The sequence below is a fragment of the Polypterus senegalus genome, chromosome 16 (assembly GCF_016835505.1).
Source record: "Polypterus senegalus isolate Bchr_013 chromosome 16, ASM1683550v1, whole genome shotgun sequence".
NCBI lineage: Eukaryota > Metazoa > Chordata > Cladistia > Polypteriformes > Polypteridae > Polypterus > Polypterus senegalus.
Genome location: NC_053169.1, coordinates 5,028,549 through 5,051,832, shown reverse-complemented (window position 1 = coordinate 5,051,832; position 23,284 = coordinate 5,028,549). Strand labels below are relative to the sequence as shown.

The following is a 23,284-nucleotide window of genomic DNA, read 5'->3' as shown; positions in this document are numbered from 1 at the left end:
ATTCAAAGGCAAAGGCAAAAACAGAGCAAGAAATAAAAGGAAAAAAAAAAACATAATCACATTAAGCACAACAAAACACAAATAAACTGAGCACTCCCAGGCACGTATGAAATGAACCACCAGGAGCTGTGGGAGAGCCTCTGTGTTTATAGGGTGGTGGGCCAATCTTGGCAGTGATCAGCAGGTGGCCCTGCCTCTTGGGGGATCACCCACAAAACACTTGGAATGTAACCCAGGCAGTTTACATACAGAAACAGAACCACTCCAACAGATGGCGCCTCACAAACATTTGTAGTAATAAAATGTATTGAATTTGTCACTCCAACAGATGGCGCCTCACAAACATTTGTAGTAATAAAATGTATTGAATTTGTCACTCCAACAGATGGTGCATCACAAACATTTGTAGTAATGCATTTTTTTTAAATAACTGAGGCCACTGAGCTCCTAGGAACACTCAAAGCTTTCCAGATGGTTTGATGCCTTTTTCTAATCCTTGGACCTCATTGCTTGGTTTTGTCCTGACATGCAGTGTGAATTGTGGGACCCCCGATACACGAGTACATGTGTGCCTTTCTAAATGATGCACCAATCGATTCAATTTACCACCGGTGATCTCCAGTCACGCCTCAAGGAGGCACCTGAGCTCAACTTGGAGTGCCACAGAAAAGCCTCTGAATACGTTTAGGAATGAGAACTTTCAGGTTTTGACTTGTAATAATTGTAATGAAATCTACAAGAAGTGTGCAGAAAGTGCCAGGGTGCCAGTCCTTTCTTATTCCACTGTGTTGCATTTCAGGTTGACTGGCACTCTACGCTGGCCTGGCACCCCATTCATTTGTGTCTTGGACCTGACGTTGCCACCATCTCTTTAAGTGTCTAAACCGGTGTGTCGGGGGGCTGTGTGTTATTCACTTAGTTAATTTATTAATGTTAAGCCCACTGTAGGGACATTTCTGCCATCCACCAACCCACCATTCAGTCCTTACAAAAGCTGCAATGTTTTTGCTGAAAGGACCCAGCGGGTTTCACTCAAGCCAGACTCCAAGGGTCCTGTGAGATGTTGCTGTCACATTCTGAATCTTGTGGCCTGCTGCAGTTACCTTTCAGGCGGACGGCTGATTAGTTGGTGGGTGTATTGGGTTGCGGAGGGGCCGCGTCTTCTGCACGTGCTGCTGTTTCCAGTAATAAAAATGGAAAGCGAGCAGACGGCTGCCAAGCCAAAAATAATCAGTGAGTCACACGTCAGGTGACAGCACAGCTCCCTGCAGCAGGATTTGCTTTCAGTTGACAGCTACAGTATGGATGACAATGCCAAGCAAGCTGCCGTTCACTGAGTGGGATAAAAGAGGTGACAGGACAGAAGAAGTGAGTTCATCCTGAGGGTCTGGTCTGCTGTATATCACTAGCAGGACCAGGGGGCAGGTCTTGGGCAATGAGGTCATAAAAGGTCCTGGGGGGAACAGGTACTGCCCCCTAGTGACGGTCACAAGTGCACATCCTATGCTGGAGTTGCACCCCGATGACGTGACAAGTCCTCAGGTCGTACTGATTTAGAACCTCATGGCTCCCTAACTTAATATTCAATAGATAAACTGGTTGATGTGTTGTTAAGGGGGTGAAGAACTAGGGGCACATTAAAAAAATAAAGCTGAAGAAATAAATGGCTATAAATATCAAACTGTAAAGAGCAGTAAAAAGCTCAACCCAGTCGCTACTTGATGTGCCCACCCTTTCAGGTCCCCTGTCTGTCTGTCCGGCTGTCCGCTGTTTGTCCCCAACCTCTTCTGATGTGTCCTGTAAAATCACAAGGTGGTGGGCTCAGTTGGCGCCACGGCCCCCTTGTGGCTCTGAGGCTGAAATGGAACATAAAAAAGAACACAAGAAATGTGACAGACGAGCGGAGACCACTCAGTGCACCAAGCCCGTGTGTTTAGCTAACAGCTCAGCTGTCCCCGCGTCTCCTCCAGATCCGACTTGAGGTTTTCCAGGTTTTCCGCTTCAATTCCACATATTGATGGTTTGTTTCAGATTCCCACAATTCTTTGCATTAAGAAGTCCTCAGTTTCTCCCTTTCTCGCCTCTCGTCCACACAACCCTGGCATTTTTAACCCATTACGGTCCAGCCAGGAATTCCTTCCTAGCTCCTGTTTGTCCTCTTTGTGTTCTTTTCATTGTTGTGTTTTATCTTTTTAATATCCTTTTGTTCATTAATTTCTTGGCTAATTCTGTCATAGCCGTTCATTTTATTTCTTTCTGTAGTTTCTATGCCTGAGAAGGGATTCTCTGAAGTTTCTTGTATTTTGTGGGTGGTTCCCCAAGAGGTGGGGCCACCTGTCCATCACCATTGAGGGGCCGCCCCCAGCCCTATAAAGCCTTCTGGGTAATGCAGTCCCTTGTCGTCATTGTAAATGTGTTGTGTGGTCTGGACAAGTTGCTTCTTCGTTCCTATTGGCTTTTGTGACTTCTGCTGCTGTTTTAAGGGTTTTCGTGTTGCAACTTGTTTGGTGAGGATCGCCTTTTAGACAATACCTCCATTTTTGATATTTTTTTTGGGTATTTTATTATTTTTTTGCAATTTTTGATACTTAGTCCTCTTATGTAAAGATTCTGGTGGGACGTGTCTCTGTTCAAGCCGGAGTTTCACATATTTAGACCTATCTTCAGATCGTCTTTTGTATTTTGATCGTTATTAGTCATTTTGAGGCCTTGAGGGGCCTGAAGCCTCCCAATTTCCTAGGGTCATGCACCCCAGGTGTTAGATCTATTTTTGGGGCAGTCCACTTAGGATTCCAGCCTGCATTTAGTGGGTCTTGTAGAAGGCCTCACCCTTTTTGCCATTTGTGTTCTGCAGTAGTCGTTACACTCCGGAGGCCGTCGACAGTGTCGCACACATGCGCATAAGAGGTAGTCAATGGGCTTAACTAACAATGAAACACAGGGACGGGGGTTTGACGAAGGGCACTAATGCTTCCTCAGCAGATCACCTGATGGGAAAAAGCTCCTGAAGCCCAAACAGGTTCTTATTCCACCTCCAGACCCCGCCCTCCTTCTGGCGTCACTTTCGGATGTCCCCCATTGGACCCTCCTCTTCCTCACTGCCAACTATAACGACAACTCTCTGCCTTTCCCTAACAGTCCTGTTCTTGACTCAGTCTCAATAGACCACTCTGTGGTAAGACCACTGTTCAACAATTCGTTACAATATGCAGGGTGGAGCCCCAAACCTTTTCTTGTATGTCTTTTGTTCTTTTACAATCGTCATGAACTGATTTAGGGCCAGCCAAGCTGAGACGACTCATACTCACGGCTGAAGGCCAAAGGAAAACGATAAAGTAATAAGGTTTGAGAAACTGGTAAAAGCAGCCACAGTAATAAATCTTCATCATCATCATCATCATCATCATTATCCATCCATCCATTATTCAACCCGCTATACCCTAACTACAGGGTCACAGGGGTCTGCTGTAGCCAATCCCAGCCAGCACAGGGTGCAAGGCAGGAAACAAACCCCGGGCAGGGTGCCAACCCACCGCAGATCATCATCATCATCATCATCATTATTATTATTATTATTTCACTGGATCTCCTACTCGGTGTTCCGACCCTTAATGTTTGTTCTGATTGGCGCTGCTCCACGTGGTTAATTCTTATACCTTTAGCCCCCAATGTCTTCTATTCTCATCCTTTCATGTTCTTGCCACCCAGTTTTGCCTTTTTTTAAATTCATTGATGCCCCCAAGCCACAATCATAAATGTCCTATTGTCCCCCCTTGTACTGTCTCTACCCCATGTCCACCGGGATGCCAACACACTTCACAGCCTTGGCATCTTCTGAGAAACTTTTGGAGAGATCCATTGTCTCTTCCTCCTGGCCAGGTAACAGAGCAGTGCCCATCCTGCATGGGGTGCCCACCAATGGGTGCTATCTGTCACAGGGCATATTAGTTTAGACGCAGGCAAAGGGGGGCAGTTACCTTTTCACACGGGCAGTACAGGTGTCGTATAACTTTATTGATCGATTATATTAAATAGCAGTTTAATGGTGTATGCCAACCCTTCATTTCATTTTTCCTTTGTCTAAAGATGTGACGCCGTTCATTGAGACAAACATAATTAACACAATGAGAACGTAACATGTCATACGACTCTATAAAGCAAACAATTTGCATCAAACACAAAACATAAAAATGATTTCTGTATTAAAACAATATTTAATAGACTAATAGACCAAAAAGGCAGGGCATCTGAGCCTGGCATGAAAGCCTGGCTGTGCCAAAACAGTAAAGGCACCACGTGGCACACCCAGTAAGTGTGGGCAGTCAACAGACCTCTAATGTTGTGCTGGGAAATGCGCCATAGAAGCAGCTGCACAAAGCCCCCCAGAGGTCTTGTCATTTGCTTTTCATTCTGGTCCTCAGTTTGTGTTTGTTTGCACTGAAATCCAAACACAAACAAATCTGCCAATGTGCGCCAAGCCAAGCGAATGCCAGGCTCTCACGTACGACAAGAGGCACTTTGCCAAGATGCTCGGGTGCCAGACGTGCCGCGTAAACACTGAGGTGTGTGCTTAGATGGCCAGGCTGTAGCCCCAGTACATGGGGGGCCGCACTTTCACAAGACGTGTTAAATAAGAGAACTTCACCTAGAAGACCAGGAGTATCTGTGTCAGGGTCATCTTTAGTGTAAATGGTGCCACTCTGAACGGGACCCTCGTAGGACCCATAAGGAGTTTTTTTAACATGCATCTGGGGGTCTTCAGCAGAGCAAATTCCCTGGTTTGGGATAAGTTTGGGATTTTGGTGGGGGGGGGGATTGACAAACAACCAGAGGCTGCGATTGGACAGAAAGCTTTGCGACTCGTAAAAGGTGGCATACGGGTGCCATGAAGTACTGGGGGTCATGTGGTTTCCATTTAAAATTTTTCCTGTTTTTTCAAGCAAGGTTTCTTTTTGATGTTTCTGGTTCACCAGAGCTGGCAGTGGCGTTTGTGCTGCCCACCATTTACCGGGTATGTGACTGTGCCACAGCTGATCCCTTGAGCCTGAATGTGGCACCATTGCTGTTTTAGCCTTTCATTCTGTGGTGTCCATGCAACCTGGAAGTTGAACCGGATTTACATAATACTGATTTACATAATACTGATTTACATATTCATATTCAGGAGGTGTGGACGTTTGTCATTTAATTAATGTCACAATCAGCTGATCCGATGGCAGCCAGTTCCTTTTGCTTGCGTATTTATGTTCATCGTAAGTCTCACTCGTGGTCAGCTTTTATTAAGCACTTCCGTGATTTTGCTGCTTTTGATCCTCCAGGTAGGACCCTCATTTCAAGGATGCTCATTAAAGTCGTCACTCAGGTGATCAAAGGGTGAAGATGAAGAGCAGATGAATAAAACGCCGCCTCGGATGGGCAGAATGACTTATCATGTCTGCCATTATATGAGTGGAAACCAGCAGCAAGGCTTTCTGAAGAACTTTTGCATCCCAGACCCCCGAATGAGACGACGATCTCCGACGCCCTCAGCTTGGTGTCCATTGTGTTCGCCTGTAATGGCCGCTCGCTGTGCTGTGTTGTATAAAGGTGCCCTTGGCCTTGACAAGTACAGTGAGTTATTGTGGCCTTGATGGTCACTGGGGGGTGTCAGACTCCCACGTCTCGTCACCAGTCCCGCTTGTGGCTGTCATGGACAGGATATCAAGGAGCAGCCGAGGATGAGTGGCTGTCCACTTGGCGAGGCTTTATGATGATGATGTCGTTGTCCTCCTTGTCACATCTGACTGTCACCTTCAACAGGCCACTCAAGTGATTCACTGCCATGTGCGAGGCTGCTGGGTTGAAGATCTGCACCTCCATGTCTCTCTCTCTCGGAAAAGAGTGGGCTTAAGTGGGGGGGGGTCTTCATAGTGGAGGAGTTCAAGTGTGTCAGGATCAGGTCCACGAGGGATGAAAGAGCGGAGCGCGAGGTCAACAAGCAGGGTTGGCACTGGTGCTGGGGGTGCTGTGAAGCGAGGGCCGAGTCTGGCCAGTTGAGCCAGGGTCATGAGTTGTGGGCAATGACTGAAAGAATGACATCAAAATGAGGGGTCTTGGCAGGATACTCCATGATAAGGCGAGAGAGTCGATGGAGAAGACCCAGCTGAGGTGGTTTGGGCTCGTCGTCACTACTGCCCCTTGGTGGCTCTCCCTAGGGCTGCTCCTGGCACGCTAGAAGGGTTAAATCTCTCAGCTGACTTGGGAATTCCCAAGGAAGAGAAGGAGTCTGTGCTGACCTGCTACTTCTACTGCCACCTTCTAAATGGAGGAAAGTTTGATTTCATTGTGAGGACAGCGACACTTTCATATCTAACTTACTAACCCCCAAGTCTTTAGGGTTCACTCAGGATGTGAGATTTATTGCAGGGTTAGGATGGTGGATTGGTGGTGGTGCCGAAAAATTAGTTTGGCAAGCGGGATTCTGTGCGGGACATTCTAAGAAGCCCACCCCATAAAACTACTTGGCTGGCAAGTTTCAGCTAAACAAATGGCATTCGTGGCTTGAGGGCAGCAGTGAAAGGGCCCTGTGTGCCCCATTGGTCTGAAGTACAGCCGTTTAGGATTGGTCTTCAAATCAGAGGCCATTCTGTACCATGACATCCTATTGGGCAGGAATGTTTAAAGGGGATCACTTTACCACTCTCTCTCTCTCTCTCACAGACACCATGGTCTAGAAGAGAACACCTGACTGAAAAATGATGACCTGACCTGAGACATCTGAGTAACTCCAAGTCTGTGTGCCTCCTCAAATGACCACATCTAGTGTTTATCGGGTTGTGCAGCTTCACACTCGTGCACATGGGCGGCAGCTAAAGGGTTTAAAAGAAGAAGGTCATTCCTGGTGTGACCAGGGGGTGGCAGAGTGCACCGACCTGTTCTGTTTTTTCCCCTCCGAGAACCAAATGCGGGAATTTCCAGCTGGGCCCTTTAACATCACTTCCTGTTTCCACCCCTGAAGATGTAACTTCTTGTTTCACCCCATAACATCACTTCCTGTTCCACCCCTTTAATGTCAATTCCTGTTCCACCCCTGAAGACATCACTTCCAGTTCCACCTCTGAAGATGTCACTTCTGGTTCCTCCTGTTTAACTTCCTGATCCACCCCTGAAGATATCGCTTCCTGTTTCCATCCCTGAAGATGTCACTTCCTGTTCCACCCCTGAAGATGTCACTTCCTGTTCCACCCCTTTAACGTCACTTCCTGTTCCACCCCTTTAATGTCACTTCCTGTTCCACCCCTGAAGATGTCACTTCCTGTTCCACCCCTGAAGATGTCACTTCCTCCTTACACTTTTTAAACCCACCCTGTCTGTACCAAACCTCAGTTCTTTTTCGGACCCTTGTCTGTAAAGACCTTTTGTCCACAACCTCCTTCTTCAATTTTGCAGCCATTTCCAAGCATACGGCAGGCTGCCCCAAACTTGGCCTAGTCATTTATCACAATGGTTTGTGAATATCCACGTTTACTCTGCTGCCTTATTATTATTATTTTATGAATGTTGTCAATAATGCATTATTAAAACGGGTGACTTAACTCCTGCTTGTCTTTTACTCTGTCGAATTGCCTGAGGTTACTGACGCAGAAGGGAAGGTGGGGAGACTACGATGGAAAGTCATCCTGACAAAGGCCACACAGTAAAGAGCAGGAAAGGGCAAAGGAGAGCAACACAGAACTCGAGCGAGACAAAGCACACCAAGACCCTCACTAGGAAAAGACCGAGGAACAGTCCAATGTGCAGACAAGCGCCTTTCATTCACTGGTCATTCATTCACTGTCCATACCCGCGGATCCCCATTCATGAGGGGTGGTCCTGTGCGGGACCCCACGGTGCAACTCAACTGTATGGTGCGACTGTCACTTTAAAATGTTCAGTCGTTGCCAGAATGTTCCATTTGGACTTGGGGTGCAGTGTGGGGGATTTGGAACTGAAGACAAAGTCAACAAACAAGCAAAATGCCAACACTTGGACCAGCTGGGTAAAGAAGTGAAGAGACGCTTGGAAAAAAAACAAATCGAGGTGCAAACTGGAGTGTCTCGTGTCATTTGTGTCATCTCGTATGTCCCCACATCCTGTTCAATTAAACCGTCTTGTTAGGATGTAGAAGGGCCACACCGGAGTCGAGGGTGGAGTTTCTAACAAAATACAATACAATACAATGCAGTTTATTTTTGTAGAGCCCAAAATGACACAAGGAGTGCCATGGTGGGCTTTAACAGGCTCTGCCTTTTGACAGCCCCACAGCCTTGACTCTCTAAGAAGACAAGAAAAGACCCTTATAGGGGAAAAAAAGGAAGACCCCTCGGGAAAGGCAGTTCAAAGAGAGACCCCTTTACCAGGTAGGTTGGACATGCAGTGGGTGTCAAAAAAAGGGGGTCAATACAACACAATCCACAGAATAGGACACAAGTCATCCTCAATACAATGCGATAGTACAATAGAAATATTACAAGTACAGAGCAAAATTCAACGGTAGATGACATCCCATAATACGATTTGGATTCGCCATCAAGCCGCCTCCCCCATTGGCCATTCCACAGCTGAGTCAGTGCTGGGCCAGCCAATCCCTCTACCCGACGATTCCTGCGATCCGAGACGGCAGGCGGTGGGCAGTGGCACCAAGTGTCGCCCCCTTATCCTGCCGTATTTGACATGGCAGGTGGCTGTCAGGATGACATTACAGCCTCAATAAATGAATGAGTGAATCACTCAGCTCACTCGCTGAATAAATGAATGAACGGCGGGCCTGCTCAGGTTCTCAGGTGGTCCTGACCCACCGACCCTGTCCTTCCATGCTGTGACCCGAACACACAGCTGAGACTCCATGACATTCTGATTTTGTGCACAAACCCAATGAGCTGATGGAGGACCGAGCGCCACTTCATGAAGCCCTCCACAGTCCTGCCCCCTAGATATCCATAGCAATAGACGAGCAGTGAAATGCCAGCATCAAAGAGGCCCACTCTGTGCCAAGACCCCGTCACCATGGACACCAGAATGCACAACAGACTGTTGATGGCGTAAGGGGGGCTGCTGCAGTCATTTTGAAGCCACAAATCTGCTCGGGTCCAGTTGATACGGAGAGAGGAAGACACCAAAAAATCAAGTGACATGGGGTCAGGACAGGAATGTACAACAGCAGTAAAAGACGCAGCGAGCTTATTGAGAGGACTGGGGTGACCGCAATGTCCGGGTGTCAAAGGTGTTCACCTAAAGATAAGGACCACCTGAAAGGTCTGCTGACTTACAGTAAATGATCCACCGTTCCTTCCCTGTCGACGTATCGCTCTTCTCGCCGAGTGATTTCATCGTTCAGCGTGTGGAGCCTCATGAAGCAGCGCCTCCTGTCTTCTTTATGTTTAGTAGCAAAATCAGTGCTTTGTCACGTGTGTGCACATAGGGGACACCTGTAATTCTGCCACCTCTCCAGGGGATGGCGCTGTGTCCTGATGCATTTTCTCTTCCTCCTTCTGCAGACTGGATGATTGACAGCTGTAACATCTCTGATGTCACTTCCAGGGCCCGTCCACCTAGACCCGCCTCTTCCTGCCAGGATGTCTCCACAATTCTTGCGTGTTTTTTCTTATTTTGACTTCACCAGTTATACAGGGTGACCAGGGTGGTGCCCCAGCTGCTTGGTCAATGTCTTGTGATGGCCTTACAGCTTAAATATTCAGGAATAAATTCTATTACATTTAATCTGAATATTACATATTAATTACTGTCAGTTGATACTTTGTGGATGTCCCCAGCAAGGCTACACAGAATTAAAGTCGGGTTTGCTTTCTTGACTGCTGTCATTATATTACAGGGACTGGACAATGAGGAAGGAAAAATCCATTCAGGCATTGTAGTTGACGGCTAAGTTTCGGAGGACCCCGCTTGGTAGGAATTCCAGCTGCCTAGGGCAGGCGTCACGTTTCTATGGCTGCCATTTTAGCCCCTTTTATAAGGAGGACTGCAAACCAAAAAGGAGGAGGAGATACAAAAGGAAGCAGCAAAGCAAAGGGTTTGGCTATCTAGGCCTAGGAAGGTGGCGAGAACGAACTTCACCGAGGAACGTGGGGTGGCCAACCAGAAGGTAGGAAACAGCGAGGTGAAGACGTGTGGGTTTCGTTATATGGCCCAGTTGTTCTCCAGGTGCTTCTGTCACTCTTAAATTCCTCAGGATAGTGAGGAAGCAGCCATGTCCACCTCATGTCCGTTTTTCCTCCATCATTCAGGGAGAACTGTAAGACCGGACTCGTTGTTTCACCCTGACTGTGCTTAATCATTCTATTTTTTATTTTTTATAATATTTTTTTGCGTGTGTATATCAGACCGGGGGGAGGGCGTCCATGGGAAACGGGATCACAAAACGAGCACCCAGTCACCTTGTCATGTACTGTACACGTGTAAACACTGGATTCTTGATTGTAATACACTTTCATATTTAATCAGTTTTATCAGGGTTTCTATCGAGTGTTACCAGGTGCGGAGAGGGGGTAAAGGGGGGCCGAGGACCAAATATTTTTAATGCTGGTATATCTTTCAAACATCATCCACTTCCCTTATGGGCTGTGAAGTGTAGCGATCACATCTGTTAAAAGGCGATTATTACAACGTGAAAAAGAGCGAGAGACCCACGGGAATCCTTAGGAGTCGAGGAGAAGCTCAAGCAACATTTACAGTGGGACCCCATCTTTATGGACAACACATGGAACTGAGATGAGGGAGCACCTACCTCATGGGACAGGTAAAAGGCAGCAATTCCTAATGGCCAGAAACAGCAGAGCATCGAAAATACGCTGAGGCCCAGGTGGTCCCTTGGGGGCATCATAAGAAAATTATCTTCACTCTCAGTGTCACTGGAATAGTCGCTCTGCAATGGAGACAAAAGAAACAATGAGTGAGAGGTGGGGAGAAAACGGGCATCTGGTCAACGTGGGAGTCCAGGCTGTAGCTTAGGGAAAGGTAGAGGCAGATAGATAGTAAGATAGATAGGAAAGGCGCTATATAACAGACAGATAGATAGGAAAGGTGCTATATAATAGACAGATAGATAGGAAAGGTGCTATATAACAGATAGATAGAGAGAAAAGGTGCTCTATAACAGACAGATAGAGAGGAAAGGCACTCTATAACAGATAGATGGGAAAGGCGCTATATAACAGACAGATAGATAGGAAAGGCTCTCTATAACAGCAAGATAGATAGCAAAGGGACATATAACAGACAGATAGATAGGAAAGGCGCTATACAACAGATAGAGAGGAAAGGCGCTATATATCAGTTTCATATGTAAAGAGATAGAAAGACACAATAGATGGATAGGGAGGGCACTATAAAACAAATAGATAAGTAGATAAGAAAGGCACATCTATCTATCTATCTATCTATCTATCTATCTATCTATCTTTCTATCTATCTATCTATTGTCGTAGATGGCTGGGGGGACGACGCGATCGGGACACCCAGGAGGACCAGAGGAGGGCCCACGCCTCCCTTAGACCATGTGCGGGCGACCACCCTGGTGCCTTTGAGGGCCACAGGTACAGAGCTTTGAAGTTCAACCCTGTAGGGGCCCGTGGTCACCACCAGGGGGCACCCCAATGCCTTGGGAGCCCTGGACCTCAGCACTTCTGCCACATCCGGAAGTGCTGAGGGGAAGAGGAGCAGGGACACCCGAAGTGCTTCCAGGGATGCAGCCAGCACTTCCACCACACTGAGGAGCCCCGGTGGAAGATTGGTGGGAAACACCTGGAGCACATCCGGGTGTGTATAAAAGGGGCCGCCTCCCTTCATACGATGACTTGAGTCGGGTGGAAGAAGGACGACGTCTGGGAAGAGGCAAGGAGGTGGCCTGAAGGAAGAAGGCATTTGTTTGCTGGCCTGGACTTTTGGGGACTTTGGGGTTGTGTGGCACTATTGTAAATAGAAAGTATGGTTATTAAACGTGTGTTGGGTGAGTTGAATGTGTCCGCCTGTCTGTGTCCGGGCTGGCTTCCACACTATCTATCTATCTATTATATAGCACCTTTCATCTGTCTATTATTCAGTACCTTCCATATCTCCCCCTCTATCTTATATAGTGCCTTTCTTATCTATCCACACTCGGATCACGAAGTGCTTTGCTATGACGTTCAGATGACAAATTCCCAGATGAAGTAAACTCGGAGCCTCACTGGCCAGTAAGGGACAGCAGTGTAAATGAAACGGGACAACATAATGCAGAGAGAGAAAATGAAGTGTCACGGCTTAAACGAGATCTCTGAGGAAGTCGACGAGACAAGAGGCAGCTCTTTAGTTTTGTGGCAGCTGCAATAAAAGACTCAAGGAGGCAAATGCAAATAATGTGGACATTCACTTAGTGGAGAGTGCAGATATGTACATGATTATGTCTAAGCGACAAGAAGCAGGGAATGGCAGAACATAAGCCGGAGCTCCTCAAGGAGAATGAGATTTTTGTTTATCATAAGCACACGAGGAAGCGGCGGCGTATCGACGTCTCCTAGAAGATGGCTGTAATGATCTTAGACACACGGTAGGAGATTCTAAATAAAAATAACAAGAAGCATTATAATGGGATCATGATTGCGACATCACCAATCAAATAAAGTTCAGTGAAAGACCCAAAGCACCGTTACAGAACAGCGCTGCATCCTCTCAGCCCACCTAATATTCCATAAATTTCTGTGAGCCCAGCCTGGGGGGTTTCTTCTGTTGTATGTGATGAAGTGACCACCCGCTATTTCCCTTCACTGGCTATTCAGTAGGCTCTTCTTCTTCTCCTTCTCCTCTCACCAGAGCCATCAAGACCAATGACACTCACACCTTCAGTCTGAGTGTAATGTCACCAGCATGTGACATTCCCGTTCAGCTGTAAGTGCTATTATTGTGAAGTGGAAGTGTCACGAAGCAACAACAGCACAGCCTTGGAAACTCACAGAGCAGGGCCACCAAGTGCTGGCGTATGTAGAAATGCCCAATCCTTGGTGGCATCACTCACGACAGAGTCTGGAAGCAACGCCAAATCAAGAACTGTGAATAAGGAGCTTTAAGAAATGGGTGCCCATGGCCAAGCCTAAGGGTCACTGCGTCCAATGCCAAGCATCAGTTGGCACAGTGCGCACGTGTTAACTGGAGTGATGAATGGCACTTCACTGTCTGCCAGTCTGAGCACCAGCACCAGCCTTCAGGACTGCATAGTGCCTACTGCCACGTTTGGTGAAGGAGGGGTAATGGCAGCGTTTGGACAAGACCCCCCGGTGTTAGTGAAGGGTACTCTTAATGCTACAGCAGACAAACATGTAGGCTTCAGTCTGTCGAAGGCCTTTTCATGTTCCAGCATGACTGAGACCCTGGCCTGTGAAGACATGGAGGAGCTGCCCAGAGCTCTGCCCTCAACCTTCTGAGATGCCCATTGCAAGCCAGAGGGCTGCAGTTACAGTGGGCACAAAGCCACCAGCACTGGACTGATGACGACTGGGCGCGTGTTAAGTGGACTGACGAGTTGTTTCTGCGTGAACTTGAATGGTGTAAGGTGACGGGTACACCTTCAACCGCATGGCGCCCTCCATGAGGAACGTGTGCCTGCTGCTGTTGATGTTCAATGACAAGGAAATGGGGCCTTTGGCTGAGGTGACAACACACTTGAACCAGAAGGGCTAAACTGGGCTTCTGGACGACCACACGTTACCTTCTGTGATTCATCTCCAGAGTGAACTCAGAATGGCTCACACAATTCACAGATTTAACACCCATAGAAAATCAGTGACAAGCCAGTGGAGCCATCAGACCAAACTGGACGAACTGGAGAATTTGGTGCTGGAAGAGAGGATGAAAATCGATGTCACCCACACCTGCAAACTGGTGGCGTTCATGACAGACAGAATAACAGCTGTTCGTCACACTCACAGAGGAGTTACACACTGTTAGATGACATTTAGCTAGGGTGACTAATGTTTGATCCAGTGAGATAATATCTATATCTGTATCCATATCTATATCCATATCTGTATATCCATCTTGAAAAAAGTGACAAATGGCCATGTGTCTGTGTATCTATGTGTTCATCTGTTTGCTATGTCTCTGTCATTCCAACAGATGGCACATCACAACCATTTGTAGTAATACAATGCACTGCATTTATCGCTCCAACAAATGGCGTAACCCAAACATTTGTAGTTATGCACCTCACTACAAAGAGTATCACATACATAAGAAGTAAATAAAAGACGACACGCTAAACCTGCTTATCACAATGAATCCTACATGCTGTGCCCCAGACGATGAAGAAGCAGAGGGCATCAGCAGGTGGGGGAGGTGGCATCCCATATTTGTTTGCCAATTGCTTGTATTGGAGCATTTAATGAGCCCCCTTTCAGCATGTAATGGCCATGAAGCCTGCTTGTTGATTTTGGGCTCAGGCCGATTCTGATTTCTAGCCTCGACGCTGAAGCCTTTTGTGAGTCTCCTGAGCCGGCCTGTCATAACATCACCTGCAAACAAAATGGCAAGAATCCTTTTCAAAGTCTGCTGAATTTTATTACTGTGAAGAATACTTTTAGTGTCAAAGGAGCCGTCACACTTGCATTCCATGTAGTCTTGAAAGAGGCTCAGGTGTTACGAGGAAAATGAAGGCTTTGACCCCAAATCATCAGAAAATTCGTGTCGGGTGATCCTGGGTGACAAAGATTAAGGAAGTCATAAATGAATTAGACGGAGGGATGGCCGTCCTGTGCTTTCAGAGTCTAACACCCCCAGCACAATGGCAAGGCAAGCGAGTTTTCCTTCCCACAGTAATGGGGTCTATTTTAATATTTATAACGAGGGAAAAGCCTCCCACAGAACGCCACTGAATGGAGAAGAATTCAATATTGACACGTCACTTGCAGTAAGTGGGCGCTTTAAATTAAACATCACACTCCTTCAGTAGGCGACTCGTTTTTATTACATAGAAAGGAAGGAAATAAAGATTGAAAAAGAAGCAGCGTGGCAGGTCAGCCTACAGAGACGCAAATCAACGGGAGTGAAGACTCGTCAGCGGCTGTGCCGCAGTAGTTAAGACATTGGACCTGACACTGTGAGTTTGTGTCTTCAAATCCCACCGCTGACACCTGTATGGCCCTCAGCACGTCACTCCACCTGCCTTTACTTAAACAGGAAAAACCAAACAAATGGAGCCAATCGTCTCTGAAATGTAGGAAGTCACCTTGGATAAAGACGCCGGTCAAATAATAAAGTAGTAATAAGTGGGGACGGTGAGCCTCCCTCAACAAGACACTGTTCTGCTTGCTATCCAGGATGGCTGCCACGCTTCCTTGATTTTGGAGTTTGTGCGTCTCCTCTGGCTGGTGGGATTTCTTTTACAAAGAAGCTACACTTGAAACGTGGACCCTCGTGTGCGTTAAGTACGGGGCGATGCACAGAAAAGTAGCCAACGTCATGACGAGCTGTTGGTTAAACTGGCAGTGCGGTGAGCACTTTCGTTTTGTGTTTTATTTTTAAGACATACAAATAGCGCCCCCCAGTGACTGGAGACCTTATGATTGGTCTGATGAGTTAAATGCTTAGCCAATCAGTGCTTTACACTTCAAAACAATGAGCCTAAGAGCGTCTTGGTGGCAGAGCAGACATTTTTCCTGCACTCTATAAATGTGAACGCGTGTGTAATTGACTTCAAAGTATGTGTTATTTAAAATGTATTTTTTTAATATGTTACACAAGTTTGATTAATTGAATGTACAGCACAATTTAGAGAGTACAGAGAATTTTAAGTGCTTCCACACAGACGTCACATCATGAAACATATGTGTGTTATCTTGAGCTTGGATGGATTTCAAAGTGTTTAGTGCTCCTGCGCCAGGGGTTTACTGTCATCTCCCCTCTTTTGTGGTTTTGTGTTATTTTTTGGACATGTTGAAGTTTATTGTAGAGGCTGTCATCTCTGGGACTGAGCCCACTGAGGTGGGCCTGGCCTGGTCAGTGCAGCCTTTTGGTGGCCTCATGACTCTTTCACCAAATCATGACAGATTATATAATTCGATATTTATAGCTTGTTTTATGTTATGGCATTTTCCTTTGTAATGCTGTCTGCCATCTAGTGGACTATTCATGAAACTTTTTTCCTATCACAGCTCCACAGATAGTAAAGAAGTTCATATTTGTAATAGCGGATGTTATGTTTATATCACACAGCCGTGATGTGGGAGCACAAAATAAGAAAGCCGCTCGGAGTAGCCCCTGACTTCTCTCTCACTCACATTCGGAAAGAGTCCAGCAGCACTCTCAGTGTCACTATCTTCTGCCATGTCTTGTGTCGTCAACGATATGCTAAGCGTCTTCTTTTGATGGTCTTCGAGATTTGATGCCATACTATAAGGAAAAAGGGGGCCGGAAGTGCTGGAAGACTCCATACAAAGTGAGGCCTTTACTGCCATCTAGTGGATACAATCTAACAATACACTCTAGGTGACTTTTGTCGATGTTAAACAACGATATGGGCTTACTGCTCCTTCATGTCAACCTTTGTTAACAGCAGCGTCGAAAGTGTCCACCCAGACCTGACAGATCTTTCTTGGCAGAACGTCTAGACCCCCAGGACTGTTGGCTGAGGTCCCTAGGACTGTCAAGGGGGTCTCTCTTTGTCTGGTCTACTTGTTTTATTCTCTCCAGGGATGCTGCTGATTGAACTTTTTATTCTGCTGTCTACTGACCAGAGTTCAACAGTTGAGTAACAGACAGATAGTGCTGGACTTCATTTATGTTAATTAGTTTTAAACTACTTTGTTTTCAGTGTGTTTAAACAAATCTTTATCTGCATGTCTACTACATTTTTAATTAGTAATCTGAAAAACTTATACTTGCATTTCACCTGGGAACTTGTCACAGCGCTCTGTGTATGCAATCAGTGAACAGTGCAATATAAAAATGAACTGAAATAAACTGAACAGGACACTTCAATATTTTGTCCACTAGGTGGTGCAGCGTCCCCTTCCTACATTTCCTCTGTAATCTCTCACACACACGCACACAGGCACACCCTCTGTGGACTTCTTAGGATGGCTCCACTCCTTTTGACAGTGTCTCTCTCTCTCTCTTTCTCTCTCTCTCTCTGTCTCAGGCTCCTCCCCTTCTTATAGTTTGTTTTCTATCTCTCAGGCTCCACCCCTTTTGACAGTGTCTCTCTCTGTCTCAGGCTCCTCCCCTTCTTATAGTTTGTTTTCTCTCTCTCAGGCTCCCCCACTTTTGACAGTGTCTCTCTCTCTCTCTGTCTCAGGCTCCTCCCCTTCTTATAGTTTGTTTTCTATCTCTCAGGCTCCCCCCTTTTGACAGTGTCTCTCTCTCTCTCTGTCTCAGACTCCTCCCATTCTTATAGTTTGTTTTCTATCTCTCAGGCTCCCCCCCTTTTGACAGTGTCTCTCTCTCTCTGTCTCAGGCTCCTCCCCTTCTTATAGTTTGTTTTCTATCTCTCAGGCTCCACCCCTTTTGACAGTGTCTCTTTCTCTCTCTCTCTCTTTGTCTCAGGCTCCTCCCCTTCTTATAGTTTGTTTTCTATCTCTCAGGCTCCCCCCCTTTTGACAGTGTCTCTCTCTCTCTCTCTCTGTCTCAGGCTCCTCCCCTTCTTATAGTTTGTTTTCTATCTCTCAGGCTCCATCTCTTTTGATGGTGTGTGTGTTTGTTTGTGTGTGTCTCTCTCTTTCTCTCATTCTCACTTTTTCTCTCTCGTTTTCATGCTCCGCCCCTTCTGAAAGTGTTTCCCTCAGGATCCGCCTTTTCTGACTCTAAAGAGCTCCTAAACGTCCGGCACGTATTGCATATTTGGACTGTTTACACAAATTCTATGATTTATTTGAGTCTATAAAAATTTGTCATGTTAATGGTAGTAGAGAGAGCGCATATCATTTATTCTTCTTTGTCCTCTTCCTTAGCATTTCCCATTGTTCTATGGGGTCAACCTTCTGATTACCAGTATAGATCCTCAGCCACTGCGCCACCACTCCATTGAGTGCCGCATATAATTAACATATTAAAAGGCGCAGGCTCATGAATGAGACACAGCAAACGCAGATATAAAACGTATTCTATAAAATTCAAAATGTTAAGATTTTTGTTCAGTTCGTTTCTGACACCAAAACAACTGCTTCGGATGCAGAACTGAGAGGCCTCGATAGTTTAGAAGTTTAATAAATGCTGAATACGCGTTTCAGTGCTGGAATGAAAGGGAATAGAAATCATCATGAGGGGCGAAACAGGAGAGGAGCTCCAGAAGGGGGCGTCAATTTATGGACCTCATAGCGTCTGAAGGCCTAAAACTGTCCTGACTGCAGCTGGACTCTTCTCGAGAAACAGGATGCGCTTCAGTCGGTGAGTTCATCAGCCAGACGAGCGGAAGAAATGGCAGACGATCTCTAGCAGCAGCCTCACAGCAAAGCGCCCGGATTCGGGAAGGGTTCTGTTGCCCTTGATGAGAGTATGGAGTTAGTGGACACTGCACAGTTACTGGTGTTTTTACGGAGCGAAGACGAGTCGTTCAGCAACACTGAGGAGCGACAGCAGCCACCCTACATAGTCCATCCATCCATCCATTATCCAATCCGCTATATCCTAATTACAGGGTCACGGGGGTCAGCTGGAGCCAATCCCAGCCAACACAGGGCGCAAGGCAGGAAAGAAACCCCGGGCAGGGCGCCAGCACACCACAGACCCTGCATAGTTGGAAATGCAATGTAACTGGAGAAGAAGGACTGTCATGAGGATGTAAGACACTTAAGAAGTTTGGTTTAAAATGGCAGAACCTGAATGGCACTGGCAACATGGCGGGATAGAAAACTGGCTTAGTCTCTTTAAACTCGGCCCCATTGGTTTGGACCCGTTGGCAGGACTGAACAATTATTCAACATTTTTTAAACTGTATAAAATCATTTTTGCTCTCATTAAAGTACAGAGTTTTGCTGTTAGAAATGCCGTATTGCATACCCCAATGCTTATTTTTCTCTCATTTCTCAAAGATGGCAGTAACACCTGCCCAGACCAACCCTGGCATGGCTCTCTTGATTCAGTCGCACACAGTTTGGCAGACAGACTGCAAACTCCGAACTGAGAGGGCTGCTTCAGCTTTCCAATGATTCCACTTTCTATATTTCTGATTTTTTTGTAGACGTTTTTGAATGTTGCATCTGTTGGTGTAGAAATTTGGTGACTCGGGATCATTTACCAAAATTAAAGGAACACTTTGAGAACACATCAGATCTCAATGGAAAACAAATCCTGCTGGCTCTCTCCACTGGACTGGTATGGTGATGTGTTAGGAACGAAAGGATGGAAATGAAGATGATCAACAGACGGAGGGACACCCCGAAAATCAAAGGGACAAAATGATGATGTGGCAGGCAGGCAGGCAGACAAGCAGGCAGGGAGACGAGTCCATTGGGCCGAAACTCCAAATGATACTCAGTAGTTTGTATGCCGCCCCCCCATACCTGACAGCGTCCTAATGAGATGACAGATGGTGTCCTCGGCATCACTGAGCTCCTGGACAGGCTAAGGTGTCGGGTGGACCGAAACATAATGTGACACCCAGAGGTGTTCTAAGGGATTGACGTCAGGCATGTGAGGGCGAGAGGGGCAGTCAATGGCATCAATTCCTTCATCCTCTCGCCACATGAGGCCGGGCAATGGGTCCAAGGATTTCATCCTGATACCAAATGGCAGTCAAGGTGCCCACTGTTGTCTAGCTTGTAGAGGTCAGTGTGTGCCTCCATAGATATGACACCCTAGACTGACCATCACTGACCCACCACCAAACTGGTCAGGCTGAACGATGTCACAGGCAGTATAACGTTCTCCATGGCTTCTCCAGACCCTTTCGCGTCTGTCACATGTGCTCAGGGTGAATCTGCTCTCATCTGTGAAAAGCACAGGGTGCCAGTGGTGGACCTGCCAGTTCTGGTATTCTATGGCAAATGCCAATGGATCTCCCTGGTGCCCACTAGAGGACTTAGTCAGGTCCTCAGGCGCCCCTCGTGAAGTCTGTTTCTGATTGTTTGGTCAGAGACATTCACACCAGTGGCCAGACTGCCTGCTGGAGGTCATTTTGTAGGCTCTGACAGTGCTCCTCCTGGTCATCCTTGCCCAAAGGAGCAGATACCGTGTGGGTCTACGAGGAGCCCTGTCCAGCTCTCCTAGAGGAAATGCCTGTCTGTCTCCTGGAATCTTCTCCATGCCCTTGAGGCTGTGCTGGGAGACACAGCAATCCTTCTGGCAATGCCACGTATTGATGTGCCATCCTGGAGAAGCTGGACTACCAGTGCCAGCTCTGTAGTGTCCAGGTATGGCCTCATGCCACCAGTAGTGACACTGACTGTAGCCAAATGCAAACTGAGTGACAAACAGATGAGGAGGTGGCCTCCCTCCACCTGTTAACCCATTCATTCCTGTTTTGGGGGGTCGTCTCAGTGTTGCCAGTGCACCAAAGCTGCTGAAACTGATGACCAAGCCCCTCTGCTACTGAACTGAGCAGATCAATAGCCCACAAGTGTCACTGACTTGATTAATAAGTGCAGTGTGTATTGTGACAGTGTGAGCTCTGATCTTCTGAATGACACACAGGCCAGGGGTCTTCAGTATGCTATGGTTATTCATTTAAAAACAGTAGAAGTGAAGAAGAAATAGACTCCGCTTTTTGTAAAGCTTCAAAACAGCAAAGCTAGAAATATGACCTGTCGATATTTTCCTAACATTTTTTTTTCTGGGTGTTCCTGACACTTTGATTATTTCTGGATGCTTAACACAACACATGGAAATGAGACTAACACTCAAAGTCATCGCTACCAACATACAGTATGCGTACAACAGATTTAATTCCCCAGGTGTAAAGATTCTGAAAGAGAAATGCCTGACCTTAATTTGAGGGACAGAACGTGAATATTGAATGAGGTGTGAGGAGGTGACGGCCAGCAGTGGAAAGCGAACACAAAGGAGGCCGAGGCTTATAACGAGGGGATAAAGAATCCCGCCACGTCGATTACTTCAGCTGTGTTTTCTGGCTTTTCTAGAATTGTACTTAAGAAAGGCAGTTAGAAATTGGTCTAAAATATCAAAAACAGACGAGTCGAGATTATTTTTCTGTAGACCACCATATCTAGCGATGAGTTTACTATGGAAACGTCTTTGAAAAAGCTTGTTGGTATTGGGTCAAGGGTATCAGTTGAGAAATTATTCTGCATCGATCAAGTAAATCGATCCTGGTGAAAGAATTTAATTTGCTTAAAATGGAATACTGGGATTTAATAGGATCAGCTTTTGGGGGATGTACTGTATTCTTTCTATATATCATTAATTTTATGTTTAAAAATATAGCAAAAGCCTCACAAGTTACACTGGAAGTTATTTGGAGGCACTCCATTGAGCGGGTTTAGCAAATGATCAACAGTAGAGAATAAGATTCTGGGATTACAGGTCAGGTCAGTTCAGGTTGGGGAGCCTGCACTGGCACAGCCCATCAATGCGCCCACCACATGACAAAACAACTCGGGATCCCAATTGGCAACTCCTCAGGCAGCCAGTCCCACCCATCTATCTGCTGCAGCCAGGTGTTATGTGGGCATCCCCTTGGCCTCAACAAAAAGGATCCTGAGAGCTGGATCACCCTCGGGTAATGGCGCTATATGGCTGTAGTGCCATAACTGAGTGACATTTCCTCACACTGCAGATCATTTGGGACTCCATGAGCAACACAAAGTCAAGCCAGTGGGATCCAAAGACCCTCTGAAGAGACACACATGAAGGAGTCCAGTCTTCATCTCAGGTCACTGGATAGTGTCCATGTCTCAAAAGCAGGAAGCACCAGGTCAGGTCGGGTTGGGGAGCAGGCACTGGCACAGCACGTTGGCGCACCCACCACATGATGAAACAGCTCAGGATCCTGGTTGGCAGCTCCCCAGGCAGACTTGTGGTCCAGTCCCACCCTCTTGAAATGGTCCTCTATCTGCTGCAGCCAGGTGTAACGTGGGCGTCCCCTTGGCCTGCTCCAAAAATGAGAGTCCTGCAAGCTGCATCACCCTCGGGTAATCACTCCACATGGCTGTAGTGCCATAACTGAGTGACATTTCCTCACACTGCAGGTCATGTGCCTCATTTGGGACTCCATGAGCAACACAAAGTCAAGCCAGTGGTACCTGAGGACCCTCTGAAGAAACACACATCAAGGAGTCCAGTCTTCGTTTCAGGTCACTGGATGGCGTCCATGTTTCACAAGCAGGTAAAGACTTGGACCTTCACCCTTTTGCAGATATATCCAGAGAACCACACAACCACCTGCCAATGACCTCATGACCCCCTATGCTCTCCCAATCCGTCTACTGACTTTATAGGAAGAGTCACCAGAGTCACATAACTGTCACTGCCCAGGTAAGTAAACCTCTCGACGGAGCAGGCACTCTCTCCGCAGACAGACACGCCGCAGATGGCCGTGCCCGAGAGGTCATTAAAGTCCTGGCTCTTGGTTTTTATCAGGACCCTCACAAGCCCAGACACTCGGACTCCTCGCTCCGTCTCTCGAGACCCCCGATCAGAGCCTCCATTGACTCTTGGATTACCGGCATTATGATTTATAATTTGAGAGACGTGGCGCAGCCTCTCCAGATGGATTATGTTGTTATTTTCCATTATTTTAGCCTTCAGTATTTCATAGTCGACTATCAATTTAGCTTTTCCCCATTTCTGCTCAGCTCTCTTTTTTTTAAATCAGATGCCCGTTGGGTCCTCCATGGTGTAATTGTTTTTAACTGTCTTCTCAGCAGCAGCCCTCACTTTAGCATTACAGTAATATTCCCATAGTAGCCTGAAGGAGCCATGAGATCTGATTGAGATCCTTTATGTAGAGTAGAACGCCCGGTGGGCTGGACAGGTGGTCTCGTGGCCTTGGAACCCCTGCAGATTTTGTTTTGTTTTTTTTTTCCGGCCCTGTTGAGTTTTTTTTATTATTATTATTATTATTATTTTTTTTTTTTTGCTTTGTATTACCTAATCTTACTTTTTTTTCATATAAACTTTTCCAGCGCTGCTGCCTTGCAGTTAGGAGACCCTTAAGGGTTCGCTTCCCGGGTTCTCCCTGCCTGGAGTTTACTTGTTCTCCCCGTGTCTGAGTGGTTTCCTCCCAAAGACATGCAGGTCAGGTGCATTGGCGATCCTAAATTGTCCCTAGTGTGTGTGTGCCCTGCGGTGGGCTGGCACCCTGCCTGGGGTTTGTTTCCTGCCTTGC

The 23,284-nt window shown here is 46.7% G+C and overlaps 1 protein-coding gene across 1 annotated transcript in view; it reads right to left on the bottom strand.

Moving 5' to 3' along the window:
* LOC120516645 (synapse differentiation-inducing gene protein 1) overlaps positions 1-23,284 on the bottom strand; it is an 81,633-nt gene that overhangs the window by 22,038 nt on the left and 36,311 nt on the right. The window contains exon 3 of the mRNA XM_039738460.1: positions 10,763-10,900. Within this exon, the coding sequence (XP_039594394.1) occupies positions 10,763-10,900 (138 nt within the window). The remainder of the gene's footprint in view (positions 1-10,762; positions 10,901-23,284) is intronic.